Source organism: Drosophila novamexicana, unplaced genomic scaffold (assembly GCF_003285875.2).
Source record: "Drosophila novamexicana strain 15010-1031.04,08,12 unplaced genomic scaffold, DnovRS2.1 tig00002353-arrow-arrow-pilon, whole genome shotgun sequence".
NCBI classification, from domain to species: Eukaryota; Metazoa; Arthropoda; class Insecta; order Diptera; family Drosophilidae; genus Drosophila; species Drosophila novamexicana.
This window is the reverse complement of record NW_020824983.1, coordinates 6,414-23,386: the sequence shown is the minus strand read 5'-3', so window position 1 is coordinate 23,386 and position 16,973 is coordinate 6,414. Positions and strand designations below refer to the sequence as shown.

Below are 16,973 nucleotides of genomic sequence, written 5' to 3'. Positions count from 1 at the left end.
TGACAATCATGTTATTAAGTCACTTCCGCATAAAGCGATACTATATCTCACTCACATTTACAACTGCATACTTAGACACGGACATTTTCCGCGCCAATGGAAATGTGCAGAGATTAAAATGATCCTAAAAACGGGTAAACCAACGGAAAAGGCTAGCTCCTACCGGCCAATAAGTCTGCTGGCAGGGTTCAGCAAGATATTCGAACGAATCCTTATGACGAGGATGTTTGAATGCAAAAACTTTGCCCAGTCAATACCGAACCACCAATTTGGATTCCGCAAGGAACATGGCACAGAACAACAATTGGCGAGAGTAACGCAATTCATACTGAATGCGTATGAAAAGAAACAATACTGCTCGGCTGTGTTCATCGACATCTGCGAAGCATTTGATCGTGTCTGGCACGAGGGTCTGCTAAGCAAACTGGCCAAATTACTACCTGCAGTTTTGTGGAATGTACTCAAAAGCTATCTCACTGACCGTACATTTATTGTAAATGGAAATGAGGGAACTAAATCGAGAATTGGACATATTAGCGCTGGAGTACCCCAGGGCAGTGTATTGGGACCGATACTGTACACAGTATACACATCGGACATGCCACTCCCCTCAACTGCGTTGAGGAATTTATGGGCCACAAATGAGCCTACAACAACAACATCTGCATCTGCAGATACAACACTAACTCCCAGTATGCTGCTCTCCACATTTGCCGACGACACGGTAGTAATGTGTGCAGCGCCATTTTCCGATATAGCTGTCAATAGAAATGATAGATATCTGCAAGCGTTTGAGAAATGGACAAAACGTTGGTGCATACAAGTAAATGTGAGCAAAACAGCACATGTCATGTTTACATTGCGCACGACACTACGACAAAGCCAGACAGCAACTTCACCAAGGCTAAACGGTCAGGAAATAGCCAACAAATCAAGACACCAATATTTGGGAGTTCAGCTGGACAAGAAGCTGAACATGAAACAACACGTCACTACGCTATGTGCACGCACTGGTGCACTGTGCAAAAAATTGGATTGGCTTATTGGTGCCAAGAGCCCGCTAAATATCGCATGCAAAATGACGATATATAAGCAAATGATTGCACCAATATGGCGCTATGCACTCCCAATTTGGGGTGCATTATTATCATCAACACAATTCAATCGCCTTGAAGTTGGTCAAAATAAAATTCTACGCAGAATAGCCAAGGCCACAAGATACACGCGCAATCAGACAATACGGGAATCCCACGGCATAGACACGGTGGATGAAATCTACCAACAGGCTAGCGAAAGGTTTGCTAGAGCCCTCAGCAACCATCCAAATATAAATGCTCGCAAACTAATAAGCGAACCATATACGCCAATACGCCTAAATAGGCCCTTATACTCGCTCCAGCTTGAACGTCACGTGCGCCCCTTGCAACAATTGCAGCAGCAGCACCTAACAACCGATGACCAAGAAATGGAGGACAGACTGCCAACACTCCTGCGACTTGAGCATGAGGAACAGGAGGCAAGGAGACAAGCCAATGCGCCCAGTCTAAATACAGATACATACGGACAGCGGCCAAGACCTACCATTCGATTCGGCGAGGGACAAATAAACACGCTTAGACGTCGCTACAGAAGTGGACTCATGTCAAGCGAAAATCTAATTGATTTCATCCGGGATCAACCAGCCATCATACAAAAACTAATCCTGTCTGATATACAAATAGCGCAAACACCACCACCAACTGGCCAACAGCAACAACAACAGGAACACCTAAACAACAACAATGATGAACAGCAACTAAGCCAACGTTTGGAACAAATCAGAATCCAAATTGAACGCGAAATAGATGAGATGCAGCAACAAAGCCACAATGAGCAACAGAGGATTCAAACAGCCCACCAATCAGCCCAACGGACAATATATGACCTGACGGCAGACGATTCCAACAATGATGATGATGATGACTCTGTCATTTGGATCAACAGCAGCCCCAGTGGCGTGGACAATAACACACATTCTTTTATTTCACAGATACCTACCTCTGGTAATCAGCTAATCCGGCTAAATGAGCAGCCTACCGGCCTGATGGCACCAATCCACGCAGATGACGACAATGAGCCGCCACAGCAGCAGCAGCCTACGCAGACAGCCCAGACGGTGCTTTCACAGCAGAAACTGCAACAATCAATTCAGCTGCTGGATACCCGGCAGCTACCAGCCACTCCGCAGCCGCAGCAACAGCAGCTCCAAGACACGTCGCCAGCCAATAGGCTGAAACGGAAGAGAATCCCATCTCAAACCGCTCAACGGCCTAACAATACCTGCAAGAATAACGAATATCAGCAAAAACGTCCAGCCATCAAGCACACAGTCTCTGAATCAGAGCTGACGCCAAAAAAACCATGCAGGTACTTAGCTTCAACCTGGGATCTACAATTATCCCAACAGCGACTACAGCTCGGCAAACGGCACCATGTGGACCCCGCTTATGCTGATCCTCCCTCGCCAAAGAGAAGCCGAATGCAACAACAACGGCATGCCAATAAGCCAGCGTGCATACTTATCCACTACACTAGTGGCAAATGGGTAGTACAATGGCCAAAAATCTTGGGGGTATGGTTACTCCTATCCAGCATCGGCCTAAGGGCACAGCATCAATCCATCACCTGGAAGGCGCTCGTCACATCCGTGGCCACAGAGCGCATATGGCTGCAGGCTCAGCCTGCCAAGCGACGACCTGGTCTCCATGGGATCCAAATTACCCACTCCAGGGCAATAGCCAGGCGACCTGCGCACCGCAAAGCGGTGCGATACAAAGTAGATATAGAAATCAAATTAAACTAGCCAATAATTTTGTTAAAATTAATAATATTCAAATACTTACATGCGAGCAGCATGCTTCCTAATACACATGTACTTGCCAACACTGCGTCAGCATTGCCAACTGATCGCAAAAAATTTCCCCCATGCTAACTGACCTACACTAAGAATGTTAATCGTACTCATTTTGGCACTGTTAATAAGTAGGTTAGTCGAGAATCCATGTTAAATGTATCTCAATGTTAATCAATGTCAATTGTCTCTGCCTCACAATCCAGAGAGTATATGTCTTGTAAATTATAAGAGTCACCCAATGTTGTCAAAATTTCTGATTTGTGACGTATAGTTTAAGTAGAAATGGACAACAATAAAGCATTTTGAAGTTCTTGTGGTTGGCTCGTCGTGGACGGACGTGTTTTCGCCGAGCTCCAGACAGCCGGCCGGCCAGCGCCCGCGCCCGCGCGCAACAAGAACACTCAAACTAACGAAAATTTTTACAAGTGTTTTTAATATTTTCCAATAAAATAAAAATTAAATTAAATTAAAATCAAATAAAGGAAAATGCTTGGGTTAATAAATTAAATTAAAATCAGTTTATTAAATGAAAATTAAACGCCAATCAGCATTTTTAAATGCTTAAAACACTAAAGACAATTAAAATGGAAATTAAATGGAAAAATGACAGTCAATAAATTAATTAAATAATATTATTAAATAAATTAATAATGCCAATCAGCATTTTTAAATGCTAATAAATCAATAAATAATATTATATAAATAATAAAGTAATTAAATATTGTGACTTGTGCAAGTGCAGTAATCTTTTTTGTTAATAATATTAACAAGCCAACAATTTGAGGAGAGACGACCAGACGAGGAGACAGACAGAGGGAAATCTACGCCCAAAAAAAAAAAAAAAACATACATAAATTATACATATAACTACGTATATGCAAATTTTGGCAAGTATATAAGCAAAGTATATAAGCGAAAAATGCGCGAAAAGGCGGCGTCTAAAGCGGAGGCGGCCATCGCTGCAGCGAAAGTTGCCCCCCATACCCCGGCACCTGTAGCCATTGGCACTCCAATACAGCTGCATCAGCATCCACACCAACACCAGCAACGGCAACCGCTACATCATCAGAAGCAGCAACAACAACAGCAGCAGAAGAAGAGAAAGCCGAAGCCGAAACATAAGCGAGCGACTCCGCTCTCTGCAGCTCAGTCGCTGTCGGCGCTTGCGTCGGCAGAGGCTCCACTTGATCGTTTGAGTGGCGGTGGCAGCGGCAGCAGAGCAGCAACTGAGCTGAGTGAATTCAACAGCGACAGCAATGGACTGAGTGAGAGCGAACATGGCAACATGTTCGATACGAACTCAGAGCCAAATGTTTGGAGCGAGAACATGGGGCGTCAGCAACATGTTGCTAGAGCGCAAGTACACGGCAACATGTATACTGACAGCCCAGCCAATACTGACACAGACTCGCACTGTGTTTTATCAAGACAGGAAGCTGGAAATGAGTTAAACAATGCCGATTCCAACTTATCGGCTAGCCAATGCGTCCGCAATGAGGACATTATTGCAAATAATTATGCTGCAAATATGCCAACAAATTTAATGGAAATTTCTGGATTTGAAAATGAGGCGAGCGGACAGCCACCAATTGATATAATGGATATTATTTTGGGGTTCGAAATGCCTGAGCCATCAAATGACAATACGGCTGCCAAGCGGCCACAAAAACGAAAAATAGCGACTAAGCAAACACTTAATAAGCGCCCAGCTAAAAGTGGTGGCTCGAATGCTGGCAATATTAAGAATGCTACCTTCACAGCCACAGTCAACAACAACAACAACAACAACAACAGGGTCAGCGATAGTGAGAATGATGACATGGAAGTTGAAGAAACGGCCTCCAACTGTATGTCGAATACAGACTCCGGCCAGCCAATCCAGCAGACAACAGCTCATAGGGTCAGAGTGCCCACAATTTATCTGCCCAATGTGGATGATATTCAACAGTTAACTGCAAATATCACGAACAATTTGGGTGCCAATAAATTCGCCACCAAATGCACTCAGGCAGGTGGTGTGCGAGTACAATGTGCCGATATTGAGGCATACAATGCAGCAATCAAGCTGCTTGATGCATCAAATATATACCGGCATACCCATCAACTGCGCAATGAGCGCGGAGCACGGTATATTATACGCCACCTGCACTATTCAACGCCATGCGATTGGATTCGCATGGAGCTGAGAAGATTGGGACATGTGGTGAGATATGTGGACGTTTTAAAACAACGCTACACGGCCAAGCCAATAAATATTTTTGAAATAGAAATTGAGCCGAAAGCGGACACTAATAATAACATACTGGAAATAAAGCATCTTGGCAGCCAGGAAGTTAAAGTGGAGAGGCAGCGGAAGCGCACTGATCCTGTTCAGTGCCACCGTTGCCAGGCATATGGTCACAGCAAGAACTATTGCCGTCGACCGTTCATATGCCTCAAATGCGGGCTAGGACACCCCACAACAATGTGCACCAAGGCAAGAGGCGCGCCTTCTAGGTGCGCCAATTGCCAGGGTGAACATATTGCCAGCTATAAAGGATGCAAGGCCTTTAAGGATGAGCGAGCTAAGCTAGCTGCTAATAGATTACGTACATCAACTAATCAGCAGCAGCAGCAGAAGCATCAGCTAGCAGTCAATAAGCGCACTAAAGTAGCGCATAATGAGGCGTCCAGTCAACAACAAAAGCATAAAAATATGGTCAACTCCACTATGACATACAGTCAGGTGGCTAGAGGGCATGCCAATTCTGGCCGGGTACGTAATCCGGCCACTAAACATCTTCAACAATTCCAGCAGAGGCTCCAGCTGGAACACAAACAGCAGCAGAAGAAGCAGTCGGGCCAATTAGTGGCAGAGAGGGCTACAAATACATCAATATCTACCCATCAGCAGCAATACAAACGACAGCAACAACAACAACAACAACAACAACAAAAACAGCTAAATGGAGAAATTCCGGCCAATAATGCAGCTATAGAAGCTTTTACAAGCGATATGGCTGCAATGCATCAAATGGCCCAAAAATTGGATCAGGTAGTTGGCCTACTATTACAAATAGTAGCCAACTCAAATATTTCTATGCCTGCAACAAATTTGCACGGCTCAGCCACACGGACGCTATCTAGATCACAGATTGATAGCGCCCGTCAAGACGCCAATGATATACAAAATGTATAAAACAAGAAGAGACACTAAGAGAAACGGCCGTAGAGTTTGGGAGAACATAACAAACACTCGGAACGAACAAACTGCAATTAATGTATTAACATGTAAAGCCACTCCTTACTCATGCAGACAGGTAAATCGGCTATCAGCCTTCAATTTCGCTAGCATCAGCGATAATAATACAGATTTGGCAATCGACCAGACAACCAATAAGGCAACAGCCCTCAATTTCGCTAGCATCAGCGATAATAATACAGATTTGGCAATCGGCCAGACAACCAATAAGGCAAATAAACGCCATAAGCAATATATAGAAGCCGTCGATGAGCTTCAAAAATACATCTTAGATGATATACAAGCAGCCTTAGAATCAAATTTTGATTTTGATTCTGAGGATGCATTCGAATTCATGAATGATATATACAATCATGCAGAATATGTTTCTCCCCAACTCAGCCGTAGCCGAAAAGGTACCTCTATGTCTAAAAGGAAATATAGAGGGCACACGCTGCTACGCGCAACACTAGCGTGTAGTAAGATAAAATACAGCGTGCCCAAAACATGCACTCTATGGCATAATAATCAGATGGACAACTTAGAGTTGCCATCAGATAGCATTAATCAGGAATTTAATTTCTCTATCCAACAGCCATTAATGCACAATGTGCAACAAAAACAACAACAAGAACAACTACAGCTGACTGATGAAGAGCAACAGCTAGAAGACAACATCTATGAGGACATAATTGATGCTATGTTCTTTATAGTATGTACTGAGACCACTGATATTGATTTAGAAGAGCGTAATTATATAGATGATATATGGATGGAAATGATGAATATAGCACTTAAAGAAAAATTACCTCAGCCACTAACTAACAGATCAATTTATCCGCCACTAATAAAGAGACTAACAAAATCGGACCCCGATAAGAACAGAAAAATTAGAGAAATTTTAAGTCAATTTCAGTTCTCACTTACCGGTGATCGGCTCATCCGGTTGACAACACGGCAGCAACGAGGCATATGCGAACAGCTCCAGCCGACGGCATCCAATCCGGCCTCCCATGGTATCCAACAACATCCGCAAATCCAGCAGCAAGCCCCCTGGGGGCAACAAAAGCAACAGCAACAGTCGATGGCAGCCAATCCGGCCTCCTATGGCCTCCACGAACATCCGCAAATACAGCAGCAAGCCCCTTGGGGGCAACAAAAGCAACAGCTCCAGCCGACGGCATCCAATCCGGCCTCCTATGGCCTCCATGAACATCCGCAAATCCAGCAGCAAGCCCCTTGGGGGCAACAAAAGCAACAGCAACAGTCGATGGCAGCCAATCCGGCCTCCTATGGCCTCCATGAACAAGCAACAATCCACCAAGATGGGCAGCAGAGCCAACAACACCATCACCAATCGACGGTAGCCACCACGGCCTCCAATGGCATGGCACAGCAGCAACCAATGCGGCAGACGGACCAGAAGGATCACCAGGGACAGCATCAGCTGTCAAAGGTGACCATAGAGGCTCCTCCTGGCCAACACCAGCATCTCCAAATTGAGTTGCCGGCCCATATGGGCCAGCAGCACAAAGCGAGTACAGTCACTATGGCCAAGCAAGACCAGCATTCGGCCCAATGGGGGCAGCGGCTCCAGCAAGAATGGTCGATGGTTGTCAAATTGGCCTCCAGTGAACACCAGAAGCACCAGCCAATCCAGCAGCACCTGCTTGCAGGCGAGCAGCTACAGGAAAAGCGATTGACGGCGAGCATGACGGCCTTTCCTGACCGTCAAACGCATCCGCCAATCCAGCTGCCCGCTTACAAGCCGGAGCAGCTACAGAAGCTATGTTCAACGTCGGCCTCCACGGGCCAGCGGCAGCAGCAGCAACAGCAGACATACGCATCCAATCCGGCCTCCTATGGCGCACGTCAACACCAGCAAATCCAGCAGCACGCCCTATGGGAGCAGCAGTTTCAGCAACAAGGGCCAATGGCGGCCTCAAATCAGCAACAGCATCCACTAATTGAGCGGCAAATCCTCCGAGGACGACGGCGCTCAAATAACCGATCGACGGTGGCCACCACGGCATCCCAGGGTATGTCACAGCATCCACTAATACGGCAGACAGACCAGAAGGATCACCAGGGACAGCAACAGCTGTCAATGGTGACCATAGAGGCTTCTCCTGACCAGCACCAGCATCTCCAAATTGAGTTGCCGGCCCATATGGGCCAGCAGCATCAAGCGATGCCAGCCACTACGGCCTCTCAGGGCCAGCAACAGAAGCCGAAAATTGGTCAGCCTGTTGTTGAGGGACAGCAGGCGCATATACAGAGATCGACGGTGGCCAAAATATCCATGGATGGCCACGGTACGCATCCGCAATTCCACCGACCTGCCTATACGGGAAGGCGATGTATGCAGAGGCGACGACCGATGGCAGCCCAGAGGCCATTAAAACAACGCAGAAGCTGCCACTACCTGAAAAAGAGCAATTTGAATCACCATGGCAAAAAGAAAACAAAGCCAATTGTGTACATACCTGCACAGCCGGACATGCGCGACAAACAGCGATCAGCGAAGGAGACTTGGCAACTCGTCAAGCGACACCCACTCGATGCTGAGTGGCCGGTGTCTGCTCCACCTGATCGCCCTATAATGATGCAGCGCAAGCTGCACGTCAATAAGCCTCCGGGCAATATTAAGCGTAGAAGGCGTGGCAGCAAGGAGACGATCAATTGGTCACGCATCCTGGGCGCGTGGCTTATGATGTCCACCATTGCTAGCCAGCAGATCCAGCAGCAGCAGCAGCATCACCAAAAAGCATCTAACACGATGCAGACTCCAGCGGCAGAAGCGGCGGCCAACAAGCAATTCAAATTGCAATGCAATTGCTCAACAAGCGTGCCAAGTCGACGATGGTGGAAGAATACCCACCGCAAGGCCAGAGGCAGGCGTCCAGCGCACCGAAAGGCGGTGCGTTATAAAAGTTAATTATTTAATTTTATTTTTGCCACAAAATTATTAATTTAAATTCAAATTTTCACTTGCACGCTTCTAGCGTGCCGATAAGTATTTTTTTTTTTTTTTTTTCCACACATACTTGCCAACACTGCGTCAGCATTGCCAACTGATCGTAAAAAATTTCCCCCATGCTAACTGACCTACACTTAGAATGTTAATCGTACTCATTTTGGCACTGTTAATAAGTAGGTTAGTCGAGAATCCATGTTAAATGTATCTCAATGTTAATCAATGTCAATTGTCTCTGCCTCACAATCCAGAGAGTATATGTCTTGTAAATTATAAGAGTCACCCAATGTTGTCAAAATTTCTGATTTGTGACGTATAGTTTAAGTAGAAATGGACAACAATAAAGCATTTTGAAGTTCTTGTGGTTGGCTCGTCGTGGACGGACGTGTTTTCGCCGAGCTCCAGACAGCCGGCCGGCCAGCGCCCGCGCCCGCGCGCAACAAGAACACTCAAACTAACGAAATGGTATAGCCTAACCAGGGTTGTAAAAAAGTCAACTTACCCAAAAATCACTTGGATTTGCATAAAATGTATATTTTTGTGGCTAATTATGCAAAACTAAATGGTATAGCCTAACCAGGGTTGGAAAAAAGTCAACTTACCCAAAAATCACTTGGATTTGCATAAAATGTATATTTTTGTGGCTAATTATGCAAAACTAAATGGTATAGCCTAACCAGGGTTGGAAAAAAGTCAACTTAACCAAAAATCACTTGGATTTGCATAAAATGTATATTTTTGTGGCTAATTATGCAAAACTAAATGGTATAGCCTAACCAGGGTTGGAAAAAAGTCAACTTAACCAAAAATCACTTGGATTTGCATATAATGTATATTTTTGTGGCTAATTATGCAAAACTAAATGGTTTAGCCTAACCAGGGTTGGAAAAAAGTCAACTTAACCAAAAATCACTTGGATTTGCATATAATGTATATTTTTGTGGCTAATTATGCAAAACTAAATGGTTTAGCCTAACCAGGGTTGGAAAAAAGTCAACTTAACCAAAAATCACTTGGATTTGCATATAATGTATATTTTTGTGGCTAATTATGCAAAACTAAATGGTTTAGCCTAACCAGGGTTGGAAAAAAGTCAACTTAACCAAAAATCACTTGGATTTGCATATAATGTATATTTTTGTGGCTAATTATGCAAAACTAAATGGTTTAGCCTAACCAGGGTTGGAAAAAAGTCAACTTAACCAAAAATCACTTGGATTTGCATATAATGTATATTTTTGTGGCTAATTATGCAAAACTAAATGGTTTAGCCTAACCAGGGTTGGAAAAAAGTCAACTTAACCAAAAATCACTTGGATTTGCATATAATGTATATTTTTGTGGCTAATTATGCAAAACTAAATGGTTTAGCCTAACCAGGGTTGGAAAAAAGTCAACTTAACCAAAAATCACTTGGATTTGCATATAATGTATATTTTTGTGGCTAATTATGCAAAACTAAATGGTTTAGCCTAACCAGGGTTGGAAAAAAGTCAACTTAACCAAAAATCACTTGGATTTGCATATAATGTATATTTTTGTGGCTAATTATGCAAAACTAAATGGTTTAGCCTAACCAGGGTTGGAAAAAAGTCAACTTAACCAAAAATCACTTGGATTTGCATATAATGTATATTTTTGTGGCTAATTATGCAAAACTAAATGGTTTAGCCTAACCAGGGTTGGAAAAAAGTCAACTTAACCAAAAATCACTTGGATTTGCATATAATGTATATTTTTGTGGCTAATTATGCAAAACTAAATGGTTTAGCCTAACCAGGGTTGGAAAAAAGTCAACTTAACCAAAAATCACTTGGATTTGCATATAATGTATATTTTTGTGGCTAATTATGCAAAACTAAATGGTTTAGCCTAACCAGGGTTGGAAAAAAGTCAACTTAACCAAAAATCACTTGGATTTGCATATAATGTATATTTTTGTGGCTAATTATGCAAAACTAAATGGTTTAGCCTAACCAGGGTTGGAAAAAAGTCAACTTAACCAAAAATCACTTGGATTTGCATATAATGTATATTTTTGTGGCTAATTATGCAAAACTAAATGGTTTAGCCTAACCAGGGTTGGAAAAAAGTCAACTTAACCAAAAATCACTTGGATTTGCATATAATGTATATTTTTGTGGCTAATTATGCAAAACTAAATGGTTTAGCCTAACCAGGGTTGGAAAAAAGTCAACTTAACCAAAAATCACTTGGATTTGCATATAATGTATATTTTTGTGGCTAATTATGCAAAACTAAATGGTTTAGCCTAACCAGGGTTGGAAAAAAGTCAACTTAACCAAAAATCACTTGGATTTGCATATAATGTATATTTTTGTGGCTAATTATGCAAAACTAAATGGTTTAGCCTAACCAGGGTTGGAAAAAAGTCAACTTAACCAAAAATCACTTGGATTTGCATATAATGTATATTTTTGTGGCTAATTATGCAAAACTAAATGGTTTAGCCTAACCAGGGTTGGAAAAAAGTCAACTTAACCAAAAATCACTTGGATTTGCATATAATGTATATTTTTGTGGCTAATTATGCAAAACTAAATGGTTTAGCCTAACCAGGGTTGGAAAAAAGTCAACTTAACCAAAAATCACTTGGATTTGCATATAATGTATATTTTTGTGGCTAATTATGCAAAACTAAATGGTTTAGCCTAACCAGGGTTGGAAAAAAGTCAACTTAACCAAAAATCACTTGGATTTGCATATAATGTATATTTTTGTGGCTAATTATGCAAAACTAAATGGTTTAGCCTAACCAGGGTTGGAAAAAAGTCAACTTAACCAAAAATCACTTGGATTTGCATATAATGTATATTTTTGTGGCTAATTATGCAAAACTAAATGGTTTAGCCTAACCAGGGTTGGAAAAAAGTCAACTTAACCAAAAATCACTTGGATTTGCATATAATGTATATTTTTGTGGCTAATTATGCAAAACTAAATGGTTTAGCCTAACCAGGGTTGGAAAAAAGTCAACTTAACCAAAAATCACTTGGATTTGCATATAATGTATATTTTTGTGGCTAATTATGCAAAACTAAATGGTTTAGCCTAACCAGGGTTGGAAAAAAGTCAACTTAACCAAAAATCACTTGGATTTGCATATAATGTATATTTTTGTGGCTAATTATGCAAAACTAAATGGTTTAGCCTAACCAGGGTTGGAAAAAAGTCAACTTAACCAAAAATCACTTGGATTTGCATATAATGTATATTTTTGTGGCTAATTATGCAAAACTAAATGGTTTAGCCTAACCAGGGTTGGAAAAAAGTCAACTTAACCAAAAATCACTTGGATTTGCATATAATGTATATTTTTGTGGCTAATTATGCAAAACTAAATGGTTTAGCCTAACCAGGGTTGGAAAAAAGTCAACTTAACCAAAAATCACTTGGATTTGCATATAATGTATATTTTTGTGGCTAATTATGCAAAACTAAATGGTTTAGCCTAACCAGGGTTGGAAAAAAGTCAACTTAACCAAAAATCACTTGGATTTGCATATAATGTATATTTTTGTGGCTAATTATGCAAAACTAAATGGTTTAGCCTAACCAGGGTTGGAAAAAAGTCAACTTAACCAAAAATCACTTGGATTTGCATATAATGTATATTTTTGTGGCTAATTATGCAAAACTAAATGGTTTAGCCTAACCAGGGTTGGAAAAAAGTCAACTTAACCAAAAATCACTTGGATTTGCATATAATGTATATTTTTGTGGCTAATTATGCAAAACTAAATGGTTTAGCCTAACCAGGGTTGGAAAAAAGTCAACTTAACCAAAAATCACTTGGATTTGCATATAATGTATATTTTTGTGGCTAATTATGCAAAACTAAATGGTTTAGCCTAACCAGGGTTGGAAAAAAGTCAACTTAACCAAAAATCACTTGGATTTGCATATAATGTATATTTTTGTGGCTAATTATGCAAAACTAAATGGTTTAGCCTAACCAGGGTTGGAAAAAAGTCAACTTAACCAAAAATCACTTGGATTTGCATATAATGTATATTTTTGTGGCTAATTATGCAAAACTAAATGGTTTAGCCTAACCAGGGTTGGAAAAAAGTCAACTTAACCAAAAATCACTTGGATTTGCATATAATGTATATTTTTGTGGCTAATTATGCAAAACTAAATGGTTTAGCCTAACCAGGGTTGGAAAAAAGTCAACTTAACCAAAAATCACTTGGATTTGCATATAATGTATATTTTTGTGGCTAATTATGCAAAACTAAATGGTTTAGCCTAACCAGGGTTGGAAAAAAGTCAACTTAACCAAAAATCACTTGGATTTGCATATAATGTATATTTTTGTGGCTAATTATGCAAAACTAAATGGTTTAGCCTAACCAGGGTTGGAAAAAAGTCAACTTAACCAAAAATCACTTGGATTTGCATATAATGTATATTTTTGTGGCTAATTATGCAAAACTAAATGGTTTAGCCTAACCAGGGTTGGAAAAAAGTCAACTTAACCAAAAATCACTTGGATTTGCATATAATGTATATTTTTGTGGCTAATTATGCAAAACTAAATGGTATAGCCTAACCAGGGTTGGAAAAAAGTCAACTTAACCAAAAATCACTTGGATTTGCATATAATGTATATTTTTGTGGCTAATTATGCAAAACTAAATGGTTTAGCCTAACCAGGGTTGGAAAAAAGTCAACTTAACCAAAAATCACTTGGATTTGCATATAATGTATATTTTTGTGGCTAATTATGCAAAACTAAATGGTTTAGCCTAACCAGGGTTGGAAAAAAGTCAACTTAACCAAAAATCACTTGGATTTGCATATAATGTATATTTTTGTGGCTAATTATGCAAAACTAAATGGTTTAGCCTAACCAGGGTTGGAAAAAAGTCAACTTAACCAAAAATCACTTGGATTTGCATATAATGTATATTTTTGTGGCTAATTATGCAAAACTAAATGGTTTAGCCTAACCAGGGTTGGAAAAAAGTCAACTTAACCAAAAATCACTTGGATTTGCATATAATGTATATTTTTGTGGCTAATTATGCAAAACTAAATGGTTTAGCCTAACCAGGGTTGGAAAAAAGTCAACTTAACCAAAAATCACTTGGATTTGCATATAATGTATATTTTTGTGGCTAATTATGCAAAACTAAATGGTTTAGCCTAACCAGGGTTGGAAAAAAGTCAACTTAACCAAAAATCACTTGGATTTGCATATAATGTATATTTTTGTGGCTAATTATGCAAAACTAAATGGTTTAGCCTAACCAGGGTTGGAAAAAAGTCAACTTAACCAAAAATCACTTGGATTTGCATATAATGTATATTTTTGTGGCTAATTATGCAAAACTAAATGGTTTAGCCTAACCAGGGTTGGAAAAAAGTCAACTTAACCAAAAATCACTTGGATTTGCATATAATGTATATTTTTGTGGCTAATTATGCAAAACTAAATGGTTTAGCCTAACCAGGGTTGGAAAAAAGTCAACTTAACCAAAAATCACTTGGATTTGCATATAATGTATATTTTTGTGGCTAATTATGCAAAACTAAATGGTTTAGCCTAACCAGGGTTGGAAAAAAGTCAACTTAACCAAAAATCACTTGGATTTGCATATAATGTATATTTTTGTGGCTAATTATGCAAAACTAAATGGTTTAGCCTAACCAGGGTTGGAAAAAAGTCAACTTAACCAAAAATCACTTGGATTTGCATATAATGTATATTTTTGTGGCTAATTATGCAAAACTAAATGGTTTAGCCTAACCAGGGTTGGAAAAAAGTCAACTTAACCAAAAATCACTTGGATTTGCATATAATGTATATTTTTGTGGCTAATTATGCAAAACTAAATGGTTTAGCCTAACCAGGGTTGGAAAAAAGTCAACTTAACCAAAAATCACTTGGATTTGCATATAATGTATATTTTTGTGGCTAATTATGCAAAACTAAATGGTTTAGCCTAACCAGGGTTGGAAAAAAGTCAACTTAACCAAAAATCACTTGGATTTGCATATAATGTATATTTTTGTGGCTAATTATGCAAAACTAAATGGTTTAGCCTAACCAGGGTTGGAAAAAAGTCAACTTAACCAAAAATCACTTGGATTTGCATATAATGTATATTTTTGTGGCTAATTATGCAAAACTAAATGGTTTAGCCTAACCAGGGTTGGAAAAAAGTCAACTTAACCAAAAATCACTTGGATTTGCATATAATGTATATTTTTGTGGCTAATTATGCAAAACTAAATGGTTTAGCCTAACCAGGGTTGGAAAAAAGTCAACTTAACCAAAAATCACTTGGATTTGCATATAATGTATATTTTTGTGGCTAATTATGCAAAACTAAATGGTTTAGCCTAACCAGGGTTGGAAAAAAGTCAACTTAACCAAAAATCACTTGGATTTGCATATAATGTATATTTTTGTGGCTAATTATGCAAAACTAAATGGTTTAGCCTAACCAGGGTTGGAAAAAAGTCAACTTAACCAAAAATCACTTGGATTTGCATATAATGTATATTTTTGTGGCTAATTATGCAAAACTAAATGGTTTAGCCTAACCAGGGTTGGAAAAAAGTCAACTTAACCAAAAATCACTTGGATTTGCATATAATGTATATTTTTGTGGCTAATTATGCAAAACTAAATGGTTTAGCCTAACCAGGGTTGGAAAAAAGTCAACTTAACCAAAAATCACTTGGATTTGCATATAATGTATATTTTTGTGGCTAATTATGCAAAACTAAATGGTTTAGCCTAACCAGGGTTGGAAAAAAGTCAACTTAACCAAAAATCACTTGGATTTGCATATAATGTATATTTTTGTGGCTAATTATGCAAAACTAAATGGTTTAGCCTAACCAGGGTTGGAAAAAAGTCAACTTAACCAAAAATCACTTGGATTTGCATATAATGTATATTTTTGTGGCTAATTATGCAAAACTAAATGGTTTAGCCTAACCAGGGTTGGAAAAAAGTCAACTTAACCAAAAATCACTTGGATTTGCATATAATGTATATTTTTGTGGCTAATTATGCAAAACTAAATGGTTTAGCCTAACCAGGGTTGGAAAAAAGTCAACTTAACCAAAAATCACTTGGATTTGCATATAATGTATATTTTTGTGGCTAATTATGCAAAACTAAATGGTTTAGCCTAACCAGGGTTGGAAAAAAGTCAACTTAACCAAAAATCACTTGGATTTGCATATAATGTATATTTTTGTGGCTAATTATGCAAAACTAAATGGTTTAGCCTAACCAGGGTTGGAAAAAAGTCAACTTAACCAAAAATCACTTGGATTTGCATATAATGTATATTTTTGTGGCTAATTATGCAAAACTAAATGGTTTAGCCTAACCAGGGTTGGAAAAAAGTCAACTTAACCAAAAATCACTTGGATTTGCATATAATGTATATTTTTGTGGCTAATTATGCAAAACTAAATGGTTTAGCCTAACCAGGGTTGGAAAAAAGTCAACTTAACCAAAAATCACTTGGATTTGCATATAATGTATATTTTTGTGGCTAATTATGCAAAACTAAATGGTTTAGCCTAACCAGGGTTGGAAAAAAGTCAACTTAACCAAAAATCACTTGGATTTGCATATAATGTATATTTTTGTGGCTAATTATGCAAAACTAAATGGTTTAGCCTAACCAGGGTTGGAAAAAAGTCAACTTAACCAAAAATCACTTGGATTTGCATATAATGTATATTTTTGTGGCTAATTATGCAAAACTAAATGGTTTAGCCTAACCAGGGTTGGAAAAAAGTCAACTTAACCAAAAATCACTTGGATTTGCATATAATGTATATTTTTGTGGCTAATTATGCAAAACTAAATGGTTTAGCCTAACCAGGGT

The 16,973-nt window shown here is 39.5% G+C and overlaps 1 protein-coding gene across 1 annotated transcript; it reads left to right on the top strand.

Moving 5' to 3' along the window:
• Positions 1 to 1,849: 1,849 nt before the first annotated feature.
• LOC115769133 (putative mediator of RNA polymerase II transcription subunit 12) lies at positions 1,850 to 7,651 on the top strand (the record flags this gene model as incomplete). The annotated part of the gene is made up of 2 exons (XM_030713840.1): positions 1,850 to 2,584; positions 7,030 to 7,651. Coding segments are annotated over exons 1-2 (1,357 nt in total), but the record flags the coding sequence as incomplete, so codon positions are not given.
• Between the last annotated feature and the right edge of the window lie 9,322 nt (positions 7,652 to 16,973).